We start from the raw sequence: 25,583 nt of genomic DNA on the forward strand, positions 1-25,583 counted from the left end.
AAATGTGCGAATAAATTCCAGTGTTTATTCAAAAGGAGAGCAAAGAGAGACCAATACTCCCCTGCGAACTTTCTTGCAGGGAAGAGATGAAATGGATGATGGAGTCCCACACTGAAAATAAAAAAATTATTAACTCGACTAAACCTTTCAACTAATAATTATTTTGTTCATTGAACATATAAAAATATTTCAATTAAATATAACATATTAAATTTATCAAAACCTATATTTGACTTAAAAACTAACATATGTTGCTTTAACAAAATATAGTAATTTAGTTGACAGGTTTAGTCAAATTAACAAATTTTTGTTTCAGTGTAGTACTCGACGACGGCAAAACGATAATTACGTATGTGTATGTGCATACAGAATGGCTCTTGGAGTCTCGCGAGCGCGAATTGATCCTGTATGCACACACGCGCGTTAGAATGCGATTGACAGTAATGGAGCTGCACTGGCGCAAAGAGGCTCTTTATGGTAATAAGGGAGGACGTGAAATAGTTTATTTCCACGCGTTTCTTTCTTTCTTTTTCAAAGTAGTTCTATATTTTTTAAAAAATATCCTGCAAAATATATCGAAAAATTATTATATAATTATATAATGAATACATATGTGTGTACAAATTATAAGAGTTTCTCTGATTAATATTTAGCACAATAAAAAATATTAATATCTACCATAACAAAATATAAAATTTGTTCGATCAATTTTACTATGTACATATTAATATTTTTTTTATTATATTAATCAGAGAAACTTTTATAAAATTTTTTCAATATCATATTATTCCACGGTTACTATGATTTTCAGGATAAATTCTAAGAGAAAATTCTCTCCATGTATATATAATTTATATACATATATTTAATATATATTATATAGATATATTAAATACATTTATTAATATTTTTTATATTAATTATATTTATATATTAATATAATATTAATACGCATTATAATATTTAATATATTATATAATAATATATAAAGTTTTTACGATAGAGATTTATTCGGCGACTCGATTCTCGACAAAACTACGCACTTTAAACTACATACTGCATACTGTACTCCATTTGTCGCTTTCTGTCGCCTCGTTCCTCACGCGTGCACGCGTGAAATGCTTTTAAAGCGCAATCGTTCGTACGTTGACTCGGCGGTACGACAACTGCGTCGAGGGAGGCGTCCGATAAGCGAAGAAAGAATTTTCGCGCCTCTTGAGAAGATCTCTTCTCTTCTATCTATTATACGTCTCCCATATTTTTTCACGATAATCCTCGGAACTCGGATCAATGTTTCTTGACAAATTTCTTCAATGTACGGACGTTTTTATCCACATAAAACGTAAAAAAAAGCTCTACGTCTCTTGTGGAAGATTACATTTATTTTTCATCGTTATTCTCGAGATAATAATTACAAAGTATCATGTTTAAGTGAGAAAAACGCGGCCTTTATTTTCCAAAAAAGTGAGCGATTTATCTTTCCCCATTATTTAAAACCTGATATCAAACGAGAACGAAGTATATAAAAACCGCGCAGAAAATTACGTAAAAAAATAAATAAATAAATAAAGCCCAAAAGTTTTACGCTTTATATACGAAATATCTCATTTCTAAGAAGTTTCTACGCATAAAATGCAAGTTGATTGACAGCTCGATAAAAATGCAGATAAGCGGTGATTGTGAAATCGGAGAGCGACGTGACTCGAATAATGACTCAAATCCATTAACAGGAATCTATCGACGCGATAGAGGACGATGGTCTCTCTCTCTCTCTTCCGCCTTGACCTTACACACGTTACGTTCACATATGCGTGTGCATTCAGATTATCGGGATTCATTCGTATTCCATGATCGGTGTCCAAGTGTAACGGAACACGTGGCTTACCCGCGGTTTCCTGTACCGTTCCCTTGTACGTCTTGAACGCTCAAACGACCACCACTTAGGCTCTATATGGCCAATTGCACGGAAGAGCTGGAATAACATTAGTGACATCCGACACGAAGCTCTGTTCGGTATGGAGATATCCTCTGTATACGTGAAAATTAAAATTATCCGCCATTTTATGTCATTAAAAATATTCTCTTATTAGCAGAAATAAATATTATTTTGTATATTATATTTTATGTTATACATATAATTATACTGGATAAAGTATTAAATTGATAAATATTTATTTGAATACTATTTTATGAAACATTTATTTGAAACCAATAAATAATTTTTTACATCAAATCAATATTATTAGTTTCAAGTAAATGATTTATTTGGCAGTATTGGAATAAATACTTAATCAAATTTAATAAAGTTTTTTTTCAGTATAGTAAATTTTGTTAGGTATGTTACATAGGAAAATTAATCGAACATATTTTATATCTTACTGTGGAAATATCTTTATTGTGGTAAATGTTAATCAGAGTAACTCTTATAAAATTCTACCTTGAAAATCATGGTTATTGTAAGACAATATTGGAAGAATTTTATAAGAGTTTCTCTGATTAATATTTAGCACAACAAAAAATATTAATACATACACTGAAAAAAAATTATGAAATTAATAAATATTTATTTCAATACTGCTTGAGAAATCATTTATTTGAAACAATAAATAAATACCTGTTTTGAAAAGAATTTTCTTACATCAAATAAATAATTTTTCACATCAAATCAATATTAATATTATTAGTTTCAAATAAGCGATTTATAAAGAAGTATATATATATTATAATTATGCATTATTATTATTATATATAGTATACATTTTTTTTAATGACGCACCTCGAATTAATCGATAAGCGAGTTCCTTTTCTTCTTACGTTGTCAACAACACGAGTTACCTTCTCCTGATTTTTTCTGATATTTTTTTTATTAAAACCATCGCGTGTACATAGCTTTGGTGAAGATAGATCGCTTGTCGCCGGCCTCTGAATAAGGGTCATTGTTCAGGAACTCTGGCCGTTTCCGCTTCGGAAGCGCATAAGACAGTAGCGGTAGCGGAAGCCATTCGACCGTTCATCGTGTCGGCTTGGCATTGCAATATCGATCGCTAAACTCGGCGGCGCGGCGATGCGATTTTATCGTAGTACATCCCCCGCAGTGCTTTTGCGAATTTACGTGTTCGACGTACAAGAGTAACGGTTACGGTCCGAGTAACGTATGGAATTACCTGGTCTACGTGTGGGTGCGCGCGTTTGATGAAACGCGATTCGGCTCTTCCTAAAAACGCCGGAAATCACGGAACGTATGAAACGCGAAAAATGCTTATCTCCTCCACCTACATTTGCATTCGAATTGAATCGAGATCGGAAGTCGATGAAATGATCGAATGCTTTCTCAATGCATCTCCACGCGCATTCCTTGAATTTATGTATCTTTTCATTTTTTTTTATTCTGTTTTTCTTATTAATTAATTGTGTATCTTTAAGTTCTCCTTTCTATTATTTTTTTTAATTTTTGTACTTTTATTTTTTTATATTGTTTATTATATTATATTCTAAATTTTTCATTTCTTAAATTTATTAAATTCTGGGAAGTTGTGTAATAGTTTATAATATCTAATAAATATATACGTATAATATTACGTATTATAATTAAAATTGTAATTAGAACGCACAAGTTGCACAGAGAGCAATTTATCTCATTAATATATAATTATAAGAAATTCTTGTTTTATTATTATTATAAATGCATATATATATATATATATATATATATATATATATATATATAACATTTAAAATACAAAAATAAAAATTGAATATATTATATGTATCTTATTGTAATTTTATTATACATATAACAAATATCACTTTTTACACTTTTATAATAAACAATAAACCAACTGAAAAATGTATTATACATATATTTTTAAAATTACTTAAAAAATGTTAAATAAAATGTTTAAAAATAAATTAAGAAAAAAAAATGAATAAATTTCCTTTCTGCGCAGATCCAGACGAAACGCGAACTGTTCTTCAAGGGTGACACGGCAATAATCACACCGTCGGTGCCGCCGCCGCAGCCGCCGACGCAGCCTCCCGGATCGCAGGTGAACAACTCTACGACGAACGCCTCGGCGACGATCGGCGGCGGTTTAACGTCGCCGAACACGCCGGTGTACACGAGCGGCATCGTGGCGGCGACGAAGCCGCGGCTGCCGGTCTCGACGGCGATCCCGAACGACCCCTCCGAGGACAGCAACAGGCGCGAGTGCGCCCGGATCGCCGTCTCCGGCGTTAACAAGGAGGACAGCAACAAGGAGAATGCTCTGCACCATGCGCGACCCACTCCGCCCACCAAGCCCAAGGAACTCGACGGCTACGTCGGCTTCGCGAATCTCCCCAATCAGGTTTACAGGAAAGCCGTGAAGAAGGGCTTCGAATTCACCCTTATGGTCGTAGGTTCGTAACGCGCGACTTACAGTGACAATTGCGAATTGACATTTCAAGCACGTGGCGCTATTCTCTTTCTCTCGATTCCTTTATATTTACATTTAGATTTCATTTTTATATTTATATTTGTATATGTATATATATAATATTACTATTACAATATATGATATTATATAATATATAATATTTACATATATACTATATAATATTTATGTATATATATAATATTAATATAAAAATAAAATAAAAATGAAATATAAATGTAATATAATATAAATCTAATATAGTAAAATATAAATGTTTGGATTATTTTATATATATACGAAAAAATAGAGAGAGAGAGAGAGAGAGAAAAATGCTGGAACTATTACTTATATTATTGTAGAAGTAGCAACCACAATTTATCACACTGTACAATTGAATTATTTTTATATACGAGTTGTCTAAACAATGCGACGTAATTTTGTAAAGTGGAAATTTCTCGGAATAATGTATGCGGATAGGCGGAGGCGTAATAATTTTTCGGAGCGCGTACTCGGATGCTGCATTACTGACGTCGCGAGAAACGCGATCCCGGACGTTGAAAACGTTAATTATGCGGCAGCGGAAGAACAACGGCCGCGTCTGTCTCGCGTCGAGAGTAGCTCGGCCCTCGCGAAAGGACAAAGGGACCCGTTTCTTTGGCGGCAATGGCAATGGTATTCCCATTTCGTTCTGGAGTATCATCTCGCGATGCAATCTCCATCTGCCGAGCACGTGCTCGCCCGAAGTTCTCTCTCTCCCTCGTTTGCCGGATCAAGGCTGTCGTCGAAGTTCAGCGGTTCTCACACTCCGAGGAGACGAAGTCATCCTCGGGGGAACCCCCAGGACTCTTCTCGGAGCATCTTTCTGCGCCGCGTTACTTATGCAAATGAATAGCACCGTCACTCAGCAGGTGGATAATTTGCGGCAATGACACGTAGCGACGTTTATCGACCTGGCCGATTGAAAAGAGCCATAAATTGTTAATTGCAGCCTGCGTTTCCGCCGCTCTTTAGATTTATCACCTCGCAAGGTATCCTCCAGGGATAATTGAAGGCTCTGTAACTTCGAGAATATCGCGAACTCGCGATAAGTGAATAAATCGGTTCCTTTATATATAAGATTATACGGCGATGATGCGAATTATTTTAAGAATACGAACTGGGCGCTTCGGGAGAAGACAGGCGTTAATAAAAGTGTCGACTAAAATTGTCGTCGTCTTGAAGAACGCACGCGGGTGCAAAAGAGTGTCATTGGGTCTGGGGAAATTTGAGAGCGCGGTTGCTGCGCGGGAAAAGAGGGAGATGAAGCTATTATTAGACCGCGCATAAACGGAGCCGCGTATATTTCTCCGTAAATAGAGCAATTCAAGTTCTTACCCTTGGTGTTGAAGGCGTGGGCGCGGCACTTCGCTTGGTTCAAGGTTTATGCGTCAAGAGGTCACGGAGAAGGAGGAGGATGAGGTGGTACGCGTCATTCATTTCATCTCGTTTCGGTGTCACCGTCTCCGAAATTTATTTGACCGCGAAACAGAAATGTCCGATCGTAAAATACGCCGACCGAGAGATTAACGATCGTTGTCTCGCGATGGCGCGAACATTAATAGCCGCGAAGTTATTTCGCCTTGAAGAGGGAGAGGGAGAGAGAGAGAAAAATCGCGGGGTATTTTTGGCGAACCGAATTTCACCTGAAAATAGATATTCCGTGAAACAATGCTTCACAGAATGAAGTATATTCGCGGAATGGAGAATTGTTTTCCAATCGAAATATTTCCACTGTTTCTGCAAACAAATTTTTTTTGTTGAAATATTTCTGTAATTGGAACTGTATATTTTTATAATTGTTTGATTGAATCTTTTTGAGATACCTTTTTCAGTTGTGAAACGCGTCAGACGTTACAACTTGTTTTTTAATTTGTTTTTTTTTTATTTTATTGATTTTTTTATAGTACGAATAATATACATTTGTTTATTAGGTAGATATTTATTTTATTTATAAAAATAGATTTTATTGATCTATAATATATCGAATGGAGTCGCTGAAATATTTTTTTCTCCATTCTTGCAGGGGAATCAGGGCTCGGTAAGTCGACTTTGATCAACTCCATGTTCCTGGCAGACATATATAGCGCGGAGTATCCCGGACCCAGCCTCAGGATAAAGAAGACAGTCGCCGTGGAAACCAGCAAAGTTCTGTTAAAGGAGAATGGCGTCAATCTTACTCTCACGGTTGTCGATACCCCTGGTTTCGGTGACGCTGTCGACAACAGTAACTGGTATCTATAATGACACGATAACGATTGTAATTCCGACGAAATTATATAATCGGGGATGTATGGAATTAAATCTCTTGTAGAGATTATTCCAATTTTAAATCTTGGCCGTGACCAAGTAAAATTTGGTGCCTTGTGCACAGGTATTTAATTCTAACGAAAAAATTTAGTTTCGTTGGGATAACGCACTGTCATCCGCGATTTGGCTCTTATTGCCTGTCTTACACTTTAAATTTATATTTATATTACAGAGCCTTGTTAAACTCTTAATTTATATAATCGACTTTGCTAAACTTTCGCGTGAATACTCGAAGCTCGTTTGTTCATTCGCTTGTCTTTCCCAGTTGGGTGCCAGTGATCGACTACATTGAATCCAAGTACGAGGAGTTTCTCAATGCGGAGTCCCGCGTGACGAGACGACAGATCCCGGATAGTCGGGTGCACTGCTGCCTCTACTTTGTCGCGCCCTCCGGCCACGGATTGAAGCCGCTCGACGTGGAGTTTATGCAACGTCTCCACGACAAAGTCAACATCATACCGGTTATCGCTAAAGCGGATACTATGACGCCGGATGAGTGCGCGCACTTCAAAAAACAGGCACGAAATGCATTCGAATTTTCAGGAAAGAAAGGAACAAGTACTCCCTTTCGTTATCCTGGATATAAAGAAAAAACATCTCTCAAAAGTTATTTTAAATATTTCAAAAATTTTCTCAAATCTAAATAAAATTACAATAAAGTATTGTATATATTCGAGTAGTTAAGGAATTGCTATTTTAACACATATTTTAATTCTAATTTTATTAATGTATTTACATATAATTAAATATATAATTTAAATTATATAATTACACACACATCATACATATATCATAATAAAATTTTATATATATATATTTTTTTTTTTCTCTTCTAAATTAATTAATTCAATTGTCTTGACCTGAATTTTTTTTTAGATTTTGAACGAGATTGCGCAACACAAGATAAAGATCTATGAGTTCCCTGAGGTCGAGGAAGAGGAGGACAACAAATTCCACAAGTTATTAAGGGACAGAGTGCCGTTTGCTGTCGTGGGAGCGAATGCCGTCGTCGAACATGATGGCAAGAAAGTGCGGGGCAGAAAATATCCGTGGGGAATCGCGGAAGGTACGTACGAGAGTTTGCGAGAAATAAACTTCTTCATTGATCGATTTTCAACTACGATTGAGTAAACTTATTTGTTGACATACATTATATAACATGTTGGTATTATCGACATTTATAAATAACTGTGTATAACAGAGTCAAATCTAATTCTTATATTACAAAATTTAGTTACATTTTTATTTCTTTAAATGTCTGTTTCAATTGGAAAAACTTGTTTGTATATTCTGCCGTTCATGTGTCATTGTAAAGTAAGTAGCGTTCGAAATATTTGGTAAAAAGATAAGAATCCAGAGAAGAGTATTTATCCCTTTATTCCTTTACATATACATAATATATTTGTTTTCTGTACATAGTCGAAAACTTGGAACACTGCGACTTCATAGCGCTCCGAAACATGGTGGTAAGGACGCACGTGCAGGATCTAAAAGACGTGACGAACAATGTCCACTACGAGAACTTTCGGTGTCGCACTTTGGCCGGTCTAGGTGTGGACGGCAAGCCGACGAAGGCCTCCAATAAGTAAGTACATCCGTGCCACATGATTCGCGTGAATTCTTTACAAATTTCTCGTATGTGAAAGAGGCATAACTAGAGCAGAATTTTGTCGCGGAGTAGAGATGTACTTTTTTATTCCGCCGAAATAGACAAACCGGGCGTCGAGGTTTAAAATAAGAAAGCAAAATCGATTCTATCCGTATCTTCAAGCCAGCATTTGCGGCTATCGCCAGAGTTAAGTGACAAAAAAATGCTGTCCCAAAAACATACGTGTTCTAACACGACGGTTATTTGGCCCCATTCTGCTACATAATGCGGGGTCCAATTTATTAATTCTCCACCTGCCCCCAGCGGGTGCAATATATTAATATTATTGCCGGATGCGCTTATCTCTTTTTAGTCAGGCACCAACCACGCCATTACGACGCTCGCTTTTTCTATTCGAGCAAGGTTGTTTGTTTCGTTTGAGTCTGATTTGAGCACGCAGTGTGTCTCGGCGAGCACTCGACTGTGTTATGCGTGATGAGATGATGGTTTATTTCGAGCTTCAGTATATCACACCAATAATAATAAAACGCTTGCGAGTCGATTGCGACTTGTACTGTCCGACTCACATGCTTGCATCACACGGTGTGTGTTGTTCTTTCTGTTTCTTCCGTTTCTTTTTTTCAACATTCTGAAGAATTCATGAGAAAGGTTGTGCATGCAAACTATTCGACCCCTCGGTGGATCTGCCCTCGCGTTTGAACTATCTCTTGTCATATCTCGATCGCGAGCGAGAGATCTGTATTCGTAGTAGACTAGACACGAGAACGCTGTCGAGGGAAGGAATTTTAATGGTGAATTTCTTATTGGTCAGTTTGTGCCCTCCAGGAGTGACGAACACTTTCATGACGGTGTGGTAAGTCCTTTAATAAGGCTCAAAAGGATATACTATGGTTTTGTGTGCACAAGCCTTGTCGAGTTTCGAGGTACTCTCGGAATCTCCGCGACCCAGGAGGACTCACTGCGCGATCGTATTATACTATATATATGAGAGATGGAGAACGTTGTTGGAGAAAACTTTCGAGAAGAGACTGCGAAATTACTAAATCCATCATCGAGTTTGACAGACCTTTTAAAAGGAAGATGTATGATCGAATGAAGATGAATTAGACGAATTTTTAAATCGAGATACATATATTGAATTAGATTCTATTAATTTTATTAAAATCTTTGATTTTATTTCAAGATAATTATTTATCAAAAGAATCATTTACTACAGGATTTTGTATTTGCGTTTTTTTGTAATTATAAATTAAATTGCATGTTACTATTTAATTTATATATTATGAGATTGATAAGCGCTTATATTTGACGCGTGCAGTGAGTCCTTCGAAGAAATAATAACCAACGCAAATTATTGTACGCTCTTTAGAGAGAAAAGGATTGGTAAATTAGATTTTTCACTTTGAATGTCTAACACGATTTAAATTTGCCTGCCGCCTTTATATTTAGTTTTACTTTCGCATTAATAATTTAGCAACGATGTAATGATAGTTTCCCTTAGAAAGAAATTGTATATATATATATATAGTTATCGATTTTCATCTGTTATGGCTTTATAGATTTCACATTTCAATCTTTTACATAATAAGAGCCCTGATTTGTGTTACACGTAAATAAAAAAAATAAATAGTGGAGATTGAATAAAATATTCTTGTATTATTTAAATATAACTAAACACGATAAAAGCAATGATTCATTATTCTATACGGTGAAATGTTTCGTTGCGTATATAGTTGGCAACAAATTTCCGGAATGTAATCGTTTCTCGTGGATTTCGAGCAATATTCTAATTGCCGCGATAACAATCCAATTTAATAACGAAACTGGAAACCAATTATCGCTTGTAATTTGCGTAACATCGATTTAATGCAAATCCGGGCTCTCCGGAGCATTTATCCCTTAACTGATTGTGGTCTCGCAGGAACTTATCGGCGATATGAGTCATCTATTTCATTTTATTAACAGAAATAATCTCTCTGCTATTATGTCTTTGTCGCTCATTCTTTGCGATATAAAACGCGAATAAAGTGATACATATTCTTTCCTGGAATATTCGTCGACTTTTCCACGATGATGTCATATCAGTTAAGAATCAATGTGACTTATACTGTTATCTCTTTGCAGCACATATGTGTATATAATTACCGCGACAACCCGGATATGTTAGCTATTATGTTGATATAATCATCTACACTGCTATCGATTTTATCTATGCTAACGCGTGATAACTGAAGTAGCCAAGTTGAATAATTATTATATCTTTCTTGATTAAGAATTCTCGGAACTTCAAATCTAATTGAATCTTTAAAAAAAATCTTGCTGCGAAGAGCTAATGAGATTCTATAAATGTGTGGTAGTGCGCTAATTAACGATTAGATATATATACATAAGTTCCGAAAACGCCTAAATGTCATATATATACGCGTCACACCCAGTATTTGTATTTCCTCGACGGATTATAATACGGTATCTCGTATTATATACCCGATAACATGATGCATTATAGTTTGGATCTGCTCGAATCTTTGTAGGAACCCGTTGGCGCAGCTGGAAGAGGAGAAACGCGAACACGATAACAAGATGAAGAAGATGGAGACAGAAATGGAGCAAGTCTTTGAAATGAAAGTGCGGGAGAAGAGGCAGAAGCTGAAGGACTCCGAAGCGGATGTGAGTAAAATTCATCAGCCTTTTGCGCATTTCATCGAAAAGAAGAAAGGGTAGTTTGTGAACTTTCACACAGAAAAAAGGAATCCTTGATTCAAGTATATTTTTATTCTTGAACGCTATTTGATTGATTTAAGCATAGAATGCTCTTTGTAATCACAAATTTTCATTTGCCTTAATAATAAATAAGTTTGTGTGAAGTATATTTTATCCTTAAGATATATTCTTGTTTTAAAAATTGCATATGGTAAAAACAAACTTAGTCACATTTGAACTATTAGAATTATTATATATATTTGAAAGTACCGCTTATATCCGATGCTCACTTGTCACTTGTTCTTGCAATATTTATAAGTAAATTTCAGTTTCAACCAAGAATATTTGGCGCTATTATAAGGATAAAATATACTTGAATCAAGGCATATTTGCATTCTTTCAAGGATACTGTTTTTTCTGTGCAGAGTTTCTCATTCATCTCGACAATTCTTTTTCATTCTCGATCAATGTTTAATATTTTTATGCGTATTCGAAACACGTAAAGAGGAGTATCTAGTGTAGTTAGTTCTGAGAAAATACATTCTGGAAAATCTGTTAACAGTTGCAGAGAAGGCACGAGCAAATGCGACGTTCGTTAGAGCAGCAAGTGCGAGAACTGGAAGAAAAGAGACGAGCATTTGAGGCGGAAAAAACCACCTGGGAGCAACAGACCGGTCACAGTATCGAAGAATTACGTAGACGCAGTTTAGAGGCGAATTCGAAAGAGTAAGTAGTCCTTGTCGAAACGAACGAAAAAGAGAAGAGAAAAACCGTGAGATATTGCGTTTTTTAATCGTATTGTGTTGTTTCATTGTTGCACTCTCTCTCACATTATTTATTTCTCCGTTGTGTCTCAAAGAGATCGATAATATATCTCTTGTTTTTCGCACGGTAAATTTTTTTTTCTTATTTAGACATCAATATTGTTTTACATTTAGCTTTCACATTCCTCCTTTTTATTTGTAACGAGAGCTAAAATTCTAACACGAACGAATATTGAGAAAAATAGTTGTCGCTTTTTCAAGCTTAACGCTGGTGATTTAGAGTGGTTTTTTTTAAAGTTGTTTATATATATCCGGCGCGAAAAGCACTCGATGCAAATTAGAATCAGCTTGATAGCTTCCTCTTGTACACTATATTTCATTCACTATCGTATCTTCTTCCGCGGATGCGAGGAGCAGTTATCGAAACACGCGCACAGATTCAAGTGGGCGAAATTTTAATATCACGGAAACACGATCGCTCAAGGCTTATCTAATATCGATAATTATATAAAATTGGATTTAAACTAGTGGCGAGACCTTCGCTTAAGTAAATTTAAAACTTTAATTTTTTCTTGGAGAATTTTTTAAAAATAAATTGTAAAATTCTAATGAAGAAGCTTTTATGGAAAAAGCATATATCGTGGTGAAAGAAGAATACGATAGTGAATGTTTATATTATATATAGACCTCGCTCTCGCTGTAGTCGCTATAATCCGTCTTTAGTCTTTGGATATTTTAATGTTTGCAATTTAATCATTGTCGTTCGCATCGCAATATATTTTTTTTTATTTACGCTTTTATATCTTACAATCCTTCACATCACGATCACTTCACGAAGCTTGCACCAAATAACAGAAAATAATCCGGTCACCGGTTTTTTTTTGGAAGAATTATTTATTACTCGCGATTATCGAATTTTCGTGTCTCGTTCAATTTCCATCCACGCGATATTATTATCCGTACATGTACATATCGTGACTTCCATCCTCGTCGTCGTGCATTTAATGCCGAATCAGTTGGCTGTATCTAATTTTAACTGACAGAAAACAATTATTTTATTGATATTAATTTTATTAATATTTATATAAATTTTATTATTAATTAAAATGTCAATATATCAAAAGTATTACATTCCTCTATTTGTTAACTCTTAGAAATCCTTGAAAAAAAATACAAACGTATTATAAAAACGTGGATGCTTAAATCCTCTACTTGTTTTAGATTATTTACAATTCAAATCGAGATTGCCGATAAATTTAGCGTTAAACGCAAGGACGATGCGCCGGCGACGTTTCGTTTCTCGCAAAAAAGTCAGAGAGAAGTTGTGCAAGAAACGTCGACGGTTTTTCCAAGATTAATCCACGCTTATTGATCCGACCGCGCGAATATATACGCAAGATTATCGCGTGCGCGATATTTTTACATTTCATTCGAACTTTTGCGCTCGGAAAGTTCGCAAAAAAAAAAGAAAAAATAAGAAAAGGAAAGCCGGTTTGTTTGTCTCTCTTGTGTGTATACCATATCGGGGTGTCCTGATCTAGGACGGGATCGATGTCCTCCGAGGGATCTGGCGGCGGTGGAGGTACGTTGAGGGGTTCCCGAGGGATAGGCAGCCTCCTTCGCCGTCACACGAGTTTCAAATCACCTCAAGACAGCCCCGCACAGATACAGCTTGTCATACAGCATCCTGAGCACCCCTAATAACGACCGAATTTCTCCCAGAAACCGCCCTCGAAAATGCGCTCGCAAGACTTTTCGGGATCTCTGTCGCGCGGACTCTTTTCTTCTCGCGCTCTCAACCCTTATCCCGGTGCAGTCGCGATTTTTTTTTTCTTTTTTTAATCAGCGAAAATTGCTCGACAAAAGTCCCGTAGGATCGGCAAGAATAAGAATCAAAATATTTTTAAGTTATAGCATCTCGAAGGCAATCAAAATGGTAGACGAGAGTCTCAGAAATCGATGTAAGTCGATATAGATGCACCCGAATAAGGGTTGAGGAATTAAATTTTATCGTATACCTAAGGGAAGAGTAAGTACTGCCTATCTGAGCGATTAGTTAACTCGTCAACGTTACTTTGAGAGAACTTCATGAATAAAATTAACATCAGATCAGAGGTACAAGATAAATCGTTATCCAATTTATTTTTATTCATACCTTTTTCTTTATTTTTTCGGAAAATTCCAAATTTCTAACAGATTGTATCGAATGCATTATTTAATCGACCAGTTATTTTAGCGGACGCGTATCAATTGTTTAGATTAAAAATAATAAAACGCGATCGATTCTAAACAGATTTATGTTGCATGGAGTTGAAAATCGGATGTGAATGAATCGTGATAGGTGGTACTTGTTCGTCTCGACACGCGTGTGCGTGCACATATCCAAAGCGACTGTATATTTCTAAAGAGAGGCGTCCCATAAAGTCATCCGCATATGCAGATATCGCGCGATTTTTCCGCCGATCCGGATTAAATCTGTCCGCTATTTTATACTCGATATTTTATAGTCTCCCGCGTTTTCTCACCTTTCGCATGATAAACTTCGTTACGTTTTTTGGCGAAACATTGTCAAGACATTTTGCGCGCTCGACGAGAATCCAAGTCGAGGAAGATATGAAAAATATCGGGAATCGAAGAGATGAGTATATAACGCCGAACAAAATTGAGATTGTTTTTTTTTTGTTTTTTTTTGCGAATATTTTATCATTTACTGTGTAAATGATTGAATTGTTTTAGCATTTGTCGAGAGTAACGCTTTAATTTTTACGTAGAATTTAGAGACGGAGAAAATCGCAATTAATCTGTGAGGTGGAGATTTAAATCGATCGACCGGATATTTGATTAAAAAAAATAAATAAATAAATCTGATCGAAGGAGGAAAATTTGTTCTACGAGGGAGGACTTCTATGTCGAAATTGAAAAACTTCGCTGAAAGATAAATCTCAATTTTGTCTCGTGATTGATATACCGATCTAGTCGATTATTCCTGATTTTCCGAGGACATCTTGTTGCGCAAAATTTCTTCGCAAATTTTTTTTACAAATTTACGTATCTCGCGTTCGCACGATGTTACATAAGTACATACATCCCAAGCGCGATTCGTCATTTCCTGGAGCACGCCTTGTCTACTTCCTTACGTTCGCGATTTATCGTATATATATATATATATATTTGATTTGCTGTAACGCGTCCATCAGGTACAAAAGAAACGTGGAAATCTCGCGTTACGGTATAAATCACGGTCGATAACATTCATTGTAGAGATAGGACGAACACGACGAACTATATTAAGCGTATATTTAGCGATATGTACATTTTGCAATGTATTTTTGGCACTGACTTTGATAAACTTTTAGATTACATACATGTTGTAACGGGGGCGCAACAAATAGAGTTATCCTCGCGTAGCGGCGTTTTTTTTTTTTTTTTTTTTTTTTGTATATTCGCCCAGAATATATTTTACACACACAAACACGCATATATACACACACTTCGATCCTTTACCGCATCGCGTGCCATAATTTACCCCCGCTTTCTTCCATCAATATACAGGGTGTCCGGTAACTAACGGACCAACGATTACAGGTGGTCAATTTGGGAACGATTTTTCCTCAGCAAAAATGTCGAAAAAGGTCATCATTTTTTACAACTTTCCAATATTTGTCATTATGTATCTTTATAACTAAGCCTCAAATTAAAATTTTATTATAGTAAATTCTACCTGAAATTAACTGAAGATTGTAATTATGTTAGACTTTTAACTCTAAAACATTTAATTTTCAAAAAACCCATTTTTTTCAATCGCTTATAACTCGAAAATTATTGACTTTTCAACATTTTTGCTAAGGAAAAATCGTCTCCAAATTGGCCAGAGAATCCGCCCTTAATCATTGGTCCGTTAGTTACCGGACACCTTGTATATATACACTGTAGTTTATGGATTGCCACTCGTTACATTAATTTCCGACTGTATTTACGTATTCGTATCGATCTAAAGTCCGTTTGATAAACGTTTTTGATGTTTAAAGCGCGAATAAATCTATATTGCATTTCCGTGAATGCCACTCTTTATTTTATTCTGCAAAATAGCGCCAGCAGGTTCATTTAAATCGAGAAACGAGTACGAAAAAAGATAATTGTGTAAGAAAAATGATAAAAAGTTCCTTTATTTAATTATACTTATTTTTTCCGTCGAAGAAAATCTAATGACACACAAGTATCGATCTTCGGTTTTCTCGTTGCTATAGAAATTCCCTCGATTATAAAAATCATGCGGTAAAGGGTTGATTTGATACGAACACGGCCACTTCTTCGTTATATAAGTTCGCGATCTCCAAAAGTCAGTCAGTCAATCAGTCAGTTTGTAAAACTCTGAGCAAGCTGTCGATTTTACCCTCTGTTTCGCGACTTGTGCTTTTATTCTAAAATCACTCGAATCATCGTCAAATTGCTTGATCGCACGTTTCATTCCGATGAGAGAGAAATTTCTCTCGAATTTTACGAACGAATTAAAATAAAAAAAAAAGAAAAAAAGAAATAGAGACAGCTTGGTAGAGGATATATAACCGCCTATTACTAATAATTACTCACAAACAAAAAGAGAGATTATACATTGTTAATTTCATCGATTGATAATCCTTTTTTTCGCAAATAAACGCAATGCTTACCTAAAACAATTACTAACCGTCCTCATTGCGAATTTTTTTTTTTTTTAATTGTAGCTTTATCTTTGTTTGTTCGAAGCGCTCTAATGAGAGGGAGGGCTCCGAAAAAGAGGGAAAATTAACGCGTAAATGTGTCATTAAAATGCAAAATGCATCGCAGAAAACGGACGGTTTAGCCACGTCGCTTTTCACTGTTTGTTACATATAATATTTACTCGCTGTTTCGTCGTCGCATATTTTTTGTCACTTTATACAGCTGCTTTTCGTATCGTTAGCCTCATTTAACGAGAGATACCTTTGATAAACGTTTGGCAGAATTCTTCGGAGAATATAATTAAATTTAAATTTTTTAATTTCCGAATGCAAACGTCATGAAATGGAGCTTACGATTGCGCATTTTTCTTTCCTCTTCTCCCGTTTTTCCTTCGACATCTCTGTAAATTTACATAAATATCGAAAAGTACAAATAATATCGTAAGGTGCATAAATAATTTTACATTTTTATTTTCTGCGAAAAAAAAAGCGAAGTGTACTTTTTCACTGCGTGATATAAAAATCGATAAGACACATAAATCTTGGGACACGCGTGAGATTAGCATGTTTGCTCTTTGGTCGCGTGTGCAATGGATGGGTTCGAAGCATGGTTTTCGCATGGATAGATTTTGTACTCGCAAAGAGAGAGATTATTTTGCATAACAGCAATATTAGATTCTTGTGCAGCTGCTCCCCTAAATATAGCGTATAAAAAAAATTATTCAAATTCGTTTCTCGAAACACGACAGTATCTCGCGTCACGTATTTATTTATTTTCTATACTGTATATGAATTTTATACATTTTTATTATAATATTATTATATGATTTAAATTACTGTCGATTCTTGCTGAACAATTCTTTGATATCGCAAAATGATGTTCGAGATAGAGGATAAAAATTTGATGTAAAAAAGAAATCAGCTCCACTTCATCAGGATCATTCGTCGTCAAACAAACATCCGGTATAATTTAATTAATCGGAAAGTGTGCAACTCGAATAAGCGTTCGATGATTCTCGGATCTGTCATTATTAGCGAGGCGAGCAAAAGTCGAGTGCTTGATATGGAAATTCTCCTTTCAGGACTGTCGATGGTAAAGATAAGAAGAGCAAGAAGAAGGGCCTCTTCTAACTATAAAAGACTAAAAGATAGAGAGATAGAGAGAATGAGAGAGAGAGAGAGAGAGAAAGAGAGAGAAAGGAAGTGAGCAGGAACGATCCGCTTATAACTGACGACGAGTGGTTTAGGGTGTAGTTCCGATCAGCTGATGAACTCGATTGTGGTTCAAAAATCTCGTCACGTATTTAACGGACACTGGAGGAACAGTTTCCGGTTGGATCTGCGGATTTCAAATTGGACGAGATCCAAGGAGAATCGAGGAAGAATGCAAAAGAGCCAAGGATCTGCAAGAAACCAGCGTCTTCGGCGCCGAAAGGGACTTGGAAACGGAAGTCTATATAAGAAAAATTGCAATAATTCAAAGAGAAGATGCGAGATGTCTGGAGCAAATTCCTATATAGATTCATCGATCTCGAGGACGTCTAGTTTCCGTCATTTCATACATGAAGATTCGCCGAGTTCCAAGATTCCTGCAAGATTTTGCAAATTTGACTGATCGCCGACATCAGCTGCGCGCTAATTAATATATTAATATAGGATGTATCAGAGGAGAGATATCCTCGTCGACGGAGATGATGCTGAGGTGTGTTTAGATTTACGCGGATGTCCTGCATCGGCGAGATGCCCGTTTCGTTGTTCGCAATATATGCTTCAATATATATGCGCAAATTCACAGACAGAGAAACAAAAAAGAAGGGAAAAAAAACGTTCTCCACGACGAGAAAGTGTGTCTGCCTATGCTTTTGCGCGCTTCCTACTAGCATTCAAGAAGAAAATAGAGAGAGAAAGAGATGAAGAATGTATGCGTGTATGTGCGATATGTATGTATGTATGTGTATCCGAAAGGGAGAGAACAAAAGGGATGCATAGACATCCTTTCATGCTCATTGGCGTTCATTCGCGACCATCATTTGCTTACACGACAACAACAACTGTATAAAAGAAATAGAAGGAAAAAAGAATTCACTTAGACGTAATTTTTTGGAGAACGTAACTTTTCGTACTTTGCTCGAGTGTTTAAGCTCCGTTTAAACTTATTATGTATCTTTCTTGCGTCACGAGAGCGTCATGTTCGCCGTCCTCCGCCGATCGCGATTTACATATTGTGCGTCCAAACAGAATTCGTGGAATATACTCATCATATCAATATCTTGGAATGAAAGCGATCGAGCGTTTCCTGGAATAGAGATGAGAACACACGGATTTGTCCTTTTATTAAATCAATGAAATTAATTACGATCGCCCTAATCTTTAAATTAGCAATCAATTGCTTAATCTTAATTATTACGATTGTGATTAAATATTTTACGTGGATTATTCTGATAATTTATCAAAATACAAATCGTGGTGAAATTTAATTTGGTATATGTAATATTTGAATCAAGAATGTTGTATATTATTGTGTTGTCTTTATTTTATTATTTTTTTCTTTCTTTTTAATATCAAAGCATCGACAGTTTTCAAGTAAAAATCTAAAAGTTTCCACGAATTCAACAAGTAACATTCAGAGCAGTAACATTCTTGAATTAATTTCAAATAGCTTTTAATAGAATTTTAATTTAAAAGGTAGAGAAATGTATCGCGAGAGAAATTCTCGAGTGAAGAACATTTATGGCGTTTGCTTAAATATTGACTAAGCAAAAATTTACAATGTAAATTAGACAATTTCGAATAGAAAGATTACGAAAATTGGCTTCTCAAGCAAAATCATAGGAGGGATAAAAATATCCCGTACCGTTTGTAAACGTTATATCAGATTATACAATTATAATCGCGATTTTGATTTTTGATTCTCGCGATTCTCGGTTCGTTCAACTCTCGATTTTGGGCAGCGTAAATAAAAATACGAGTGCGACAAAGACGAGTGTGATATTCGCGCGATATAAACATAGAGAGCACAATTATGAACCCGCAGAGGGAGGCTGAACATGATATCGCACAAAGCAGCGGCCATATATATTATATACATATAAAAAAATATATATATATATTATATATTTATGTATAAATCTCAAACGAGAGAAAGCGTAAATTTAATTCATGTATATGTACGCGTAAGCCGCGACGAATCGGATTATATATAACGATAAGAAAACCGGATCATTGTATAAATATATAGTAAATTTAGGTGTGTTAGGGATACATCGCGATTCGAGACGGCGCGCCTTCTCGCTTTTCCCGCGCTTATTAGATCAAGGTCACTCGAAATTCTTTACCGTTTGAAGATCGCTGTGGCGTAAAATTAATTCTAGGGAATCCTCGTTACGCCGAGTCATTTCCGGAACAGTGATTTTTGTACGTATACTGCTTTCGTCTCCGATGAAAAAAACGTTTATAATCGTTTTTATAATCGCAACACCAAATTCTAATTGTCTTGGAAAATTATTATTTGCAATAGTTTTTTTCTCGACAAAATTGTATTTATTAACATTAGAAGTGAAAGGGCTAACGAAATATAAGTACCGCGCGAATTAAAATTATACGATACTCTTTCGAGGCTTCTCTTATACTATTAAAAAAAAAAGTGGTACCAAAATGTGATTTGTAATCAAAATGCGGCCTCGAATCATCGATTGACGTTTGTACTTTCGAATCAAATAAGGCTCGCGCCGTCTGGAATCCGTCGATATGTTTAGGGGGCTAAGTTACAAGTTAAGTTACTTCTGTGCCAAGACAAGCGAGGGAATGAGCGATTTTCTAACGTAGCGATCTCTTCAGTTCACCGCACGAAGAGACGAAGCACACCGGGTAGTTCTTGAAGATGACGCGAAGTCTTCTCCATCCCCCTAAACGCGTTTGAAGGGTTCAAGGGATCACGTGCTCGCATTTAACCCTCCGTAGCGAGGTGTCTCAAACGCGCTCGATTTCGCTTATTTTGACGTCCCACGTAATTTATATTATACATTATTCGATCTCATAGAGAAAAAGAGAGATTTGTTCCTTTTTTTAACTAGGTATTCTTTCTAGAGATCTCTGTCTCTTTGAAATGCGTTAATTTAGAAAGTATGAGAGGAAGAAGAAGAAGATGATGAAGAAAGAAGAAAAAGAAGCGATTGAAAGAGACGGATCTCGAAGAAATGATGCGGAGGCCAGTAAAAATTGTCGATCTGACGATTAATGTGTACTAATTAATTTCTATTCGATGTAACGATTTTATTTTATCGCACTTATCACTTTTCCCCTGTTTTCTTTATCTTACCGGGGATGAGAAAAGCGCGCGCGCGCTTGCACATGTGCTACATTCCTGTTTTCTACGCATTTTTCTAAATAGGCTCGCCGGCTCGAGCGTTTCGCCGAGATGTGGCCAATTAATCTCTCGTTGGTATATTATATACGCGTCTCGAGTGATCGAAAGTAAGAAAAGCGAGCGGAGCCGCGTTTATACACGATAATGCAAAAATTCTAGCGGAAAAAGAAACGCGAGAAAGCAAAGATCCGGGGATCGAAAAGAATTTAAATTTCAATGATTTATTTCTGGCAAAATTATTGAAATTTGCTGACTTTTGTATCAGCATAAAACGATATGAAGCAATTAATCAAAACAATTATTACTCGATTCTATTTTAAATAAAATCTCGGTGCAGTTGATTTCATGAATTTTATAATTGACATACATATCCAAACTTTTCTATTTAACGTCTTGTTAGTGAGGATATAATATCCTGTGGAATTGCTTCGCACGTTTCTTTTTTAACGCGAATTTCGGGGGCAGTCGATTGTACTTAATTATCGCGCGAAATTTCCCGATCGCTCTGTTTTTGCAACGGAAGACGACGTCGAGCCGGCCATATCCGGAGGCCAGGTGGCCTTCGAGCGACGTTATTGATAATCACGTGTATTTCTTAAAATGAACGATGCTTGTAATACGGTTTACTCGTAGGATTATTGTAAAATGACTATACTTTGTACGCGATAATCGATGTGATTACGTTAGTTAGTCCGGGAATGAAAGATGAAGGAAAATTGATAGAGTGAGTGAGTGAGTGAGAGAAAGAAGAAAGAAAGAAAGAGAGGCTGGCGAGGAGTAGATAAACAAAACAAATTATATATTTTGCCGTGCCAGACGAAAACGAAAGCTGCCGCCGCTCTAATTGTAGATGTAATAATAATGATTCACTACTGTATCGCGACGAACACTTTAGAGAGAGTATGTATCCAGTAAATTATATATAAAACCATAACGAAAAGCACCGGATGGTTCTCCACGTGATCTGTTTCGATCTTACGTTCCTTGATTCCTCGCGACAATAAATTAATCGATCGACGACGACTTTGGACTACCCGAGCAATTGAAGAGGACACGCGATAAGACGCAAGATAAGGATCTCGAACAATTGTAAGTATATATTTCATCACATATGTCAAATGTGTTTGTTAGTGTCACTGCGAACAAAGTCCGATATGGTTTGAACTCTGCGCCTTTCATTCAGCGAATCAATTTTATGCGCGTCTAATAAAAAATACATCGGTTTCTATATGCGAATTATTTTTTGTCATTTAATCTTTGGCGAAAAATTTCTAGCGCTTTAATTATTTAAATTATATTTTGTTATATTAATTATATTTTGTTATACTTTTAAATTATATTAAATATATTTTTAAACGTGTATATATTAAAATAAGATTTGCATTAAGTATGCAAATAGTTTGAAAAAGATGTACATATTAATAATTTTGCTATTAAATATATAAATACGTAATTTTTATTAATAAAATGAATAATAATTAGGTGCAATAAATAAGAAGATAAAAGATGTACATATTGATAATTTTACTATTAAATATATAAATACGTAATTTTTATTAATAAAATTAATAATACTTGTGTGTAATAATAAATAATAATAATGTGTGCATAAAAGTGACGTAGAACTGAAGTAGCAGGTTAAATAATTTAAATGCCAAATAATTATACATAATATTTGTTATACTTAAGACGTTTCAGATGATAAGATTAAACGTTCGTCAAGTATGACGGGATACCGATAGAAATTATACAAAATAGCAATTTTTTTATCGATAGCGAGAGTCCAAGAGACTTGTATAACTCGCGTCATCGAAGGAGGAATGTATTCTAGGAATTTCTTCTTCCGGCCTGCTTTTACTTATTTCTCAACATGCGCTTTTGACGGAAGCCGCGCTGAGAATAAGGAACGTGTATAACGGAAAGTGGAAAGCCGTCCGTTTGAGGTATTCAATATTTATTTACATACCACTCTCGGAACACATGGATACAAGTATATACGTATATATGCACGCATATATGCGTGGCCCTGGCCACGAAATTTTTGCCTGCGTACTTATTTACCATTCCTTTCTCGATTTCGACTTTATTCACTCGAGAGAGAGAGACAAAAATAAATAAATAAAATTTAGTATGTTTTTAAATATTCCTCGCACATGTACTTATTTTCGTAATTTCGTTTGATGAAAATTTCAGTTTTAATTTTTTTTTATATTTTGTTTTATAGATCTTGATAATCGAGGCTTGAAGAAAATCTTGAAACTAACTTGAAAATATTCATAGTTTAACGACAGAGAAAACAAATTTTGAAATTTTTCATCGTTTTCTGATCTTTCTAAAAATTCTAATATATAAAATGAATTAAATTGAAAAATGTGTACAATCAAAAATGATATCGCTCTATTTCTGGACTGCGATAAAATTATTAATAAAAATATATATAATTTCAATAAATTTAAGTTACTGATTTATATTTTTACAATATTACGATATGAATTTTACAATCATACATATTAATTTTGACTTTGTCTCTCATTTGCTTATTAATAATTATTACTAAATATAACTTAAATATACAGATGTATATCTATATATATTGTGTATAATTTTATTACTGAAATATATCTAAAATTTTAATTTTTGCGTTTTGCAGTCGAAAATGAAGTTGTTCGATAACGATAATTATTTCTGTTATCTTATTTCCTCAAGGTGAATAATAATATATATGTACAACTTGCAAAAATATTTATATATGATAAGTCCCTACGTTAATATTATCTACGTGTAATACGTAAAATTCCGTCGTAGAATCCCCTTCACTTCTAGGTTTTTAATGTCTGGTAGAAAGCTAATACATAGCTACAATTTTTTTCATATTAATAATGATTGGTATGTCCTCGATTTTCAATTACGCGCCAATCTCTTTAATATTAGATTAGAACATCGATAAACTTGCTACTTTGTAGTTTTTTATTTTTATTTTTTTTTAATCCTTAGACAAACTGTATCGAACCCTGACGTAGACAAGTTTTTTTCCTTTCATTTAAGTCGCAATCTTTATTCGCCTTTTATCGGAGCTTGTTTAATCTTCTTTAATCGACGTTCCATTTTTAACTCATTTTAAAAATTCTAAAATATAATATATATTCACCTTGCAGATTTTCGCTGATAATTTCGCAATAGGAGCTTTTTAGAATTTTGATTCGCATAGATAAGTTAGACAAACACCTACTTTTCAAGTCAATATCATCGAACGATGCATATTTCTTTTGCATGCACTTCCGCTGTGTTGCAAAAGCCGGTCGAATTTGCTATTCCAATGACAATGTATATGAAGGATTATATTGTTCATATAGAGATTTTATTTTCATATATATATATACATTCATATATGCGCATATTTCTCGCTTTTTGTCGCCGTCGACTAAACATGCGCGAATGCAAATCCAACTGCAGCAGCAAAAAAACGCGAGTTTGAAAATGCATTTTGTGTTATCGATCTAATTAAAAACTCTATTTTTAAAAAATGCGTAAAAAAGCCGAAATTATCCTATCCGAATGTGTGTATTTTTTTTTACGTTTTGAACCTCGGAAATCGGCTTCCAAAAGGAAGAGGGACACGCGTTTCTCCGCGAAAGAGATTATTACCCACTGTGCCACTTTGCTCTGAGATATGTTATGTAACTTTTACGAAAGAAATCGAAGAAATATTTTTCTACGCACTCGACGAATTTTCTTTCTCTCAAATTGTGAGATTTTTTCTGTAAACCGGAGGAAAAAATATCTGAGCGATAATTGAGTTATTTTGTCTCTAAAGACGACCAATAAAAGTTAACGTTTTAATTTTATTTGCAACTTGTAATCTTTATTCTTGCGGTACAGACTTGTTGTAAAATAAATTAGTTGTTATACTGGAAGGAATAAGTCAAGCGTACATCAAACATTTTCGTTTTACACGAACCAGATTTCTTTCTTGTAGAAAAAAGTTGTATTCATCGGAGAAATTTATTATTAAAGATCATTTTTATCTTGTCACAATGTCGTGTTTTTTTTTCTCGAAGGGAAGTTCTTGTCTATTAATTTAATATTATTTATTATTTTATGACATATCAATATATTGAAAAAAGAAATAGAATTAGCAATTCGATTTATGGATTAATAGATAAATTTGGATTTATTATCGTAAGAATTATTCTTTGAAAATATAATTGAGAGAAGGAGAAAATCATATTCGAATTCAACAGCAATAAAATTAATTCTTTCCTAGAAGGAATAAGAATCAATTTCTTCCTCTCAAGGAAGAATTAATTTTCTTTGGAATTTTATCATGCATAGAACATAAATATTTCTTGGTAAATATTAAGAAATTAAATAAACCTCAATTCGAGGTTTCAATCAAGCCCTCTATTCCTCTTAAAGAAGCGTAAGCGAGAAATAAATCTCAAATTGATTTATTAAATTTCTTGGTATCGTATCAAAAAAATTTTCATATTGAAGCCGGTATTCATAGTCGAGCCAAAATTTTTAGGATCATCTTGAGTTCATCTTCAGATGCTGTATGGATTTCATTGACTACGGAGTACATAGTGGTCTTTTATTCAAGACTACCTTGTTTATCTGAAGATAGGAAAGGTAGTCTTGAATAAAAGACCCGACTTTATCTTCAGATAAACAAGGTAGTCTTGAATA

The 25,583-nt window shown here is 34.9% G+C and overlaps 1 protein-coding gene and 1 long non-coding RNA gene across 12 annotated transcripts in view; both read left to right on the top strand.

Annotated features, from left to right (window-relative positions):
• pnut (septin 7-like protein pnut) overlaps positions 1-21,840 on the top strand; it is a 43,008-nt gene extending 21,168 nt beyond the window's left edge. For 8 of the 11 annotated variants that reach the window (XM_085487944.1, XM_085487946.1, XM_085487945.1 and 5 more), the window contains 9 exons: positions 3,948-4,398; positions 6,478-6,685; positions 7,027-7,279; positions 7,638-7,827; positions 8,181-8,346; positions 9,182-9,223; positions 10,902-11,037; positions 11,633-11,796; positions 13,376-16,510. In XM_085487944.1, coding sequence (XP_085344070.1) covers positions 3,948-4,398; positions 6,478-6,685; positions 7,027-7,279; positions 7,638-7,827; positions 8,181-8,346; positions 9,182-9,223; positions 10,902-11,037; positions 11,633-11,796; positions 13,376-13,535 — 1,770 coding nt within the window. In that variant the 3' untranslated portion in view covers positions 13,536-16,510. Of the gene's footprint in view, positions 1-3,947; positions 4,399-6,477; positions 6,686-7,026; positions 7,280-7,637; positions 7,828-8,180; positions 8,347-9,181; positions 9,224-10,901; positions 11,038-11,632; positions 11,797-13,375; positions 16,511-17,613 lie in introns of those variants that run through there. The other 3 variants (XM_085487942.1, XM_085487943.1, XM_085487940.1) reach the window with 3 other exon arrangements.
• Positions 21,841-22,477: 637 nt separating this feature from the next.
• LOC146720839 (uncharacterized) lies at positions 22,478-23,353 on the top strand. The gene is made up of 2 exons (XR_014925927.1): positions 22,478-22,840; positions 23,122-23,353. It is a non-coding gene; the product is annotated as an uncharacterized LOC146720839 (long non-coding RNA).
• The last annotated feature ends 2,230 nt before the right edge of the window (positions 23,354-25,583 follow it).

This window comes from Nylanderia fulva, unplaced genomic scaffold (genome assembly GCF_048542155.1).
Source record: "Nylanderia fulva isolate GAGA-0341 unplaced genomic scaffold, ASM4854215v1 Scaffold6, whole genome shotgun sequence".
In the NCBI taxonomy this organism is placed as follows: Eukaryota; Metazoa; Arthropoda; class Insecta; order Hymenoptera; family Formicidae; genus Nylanderia; species Nylanderia fulva.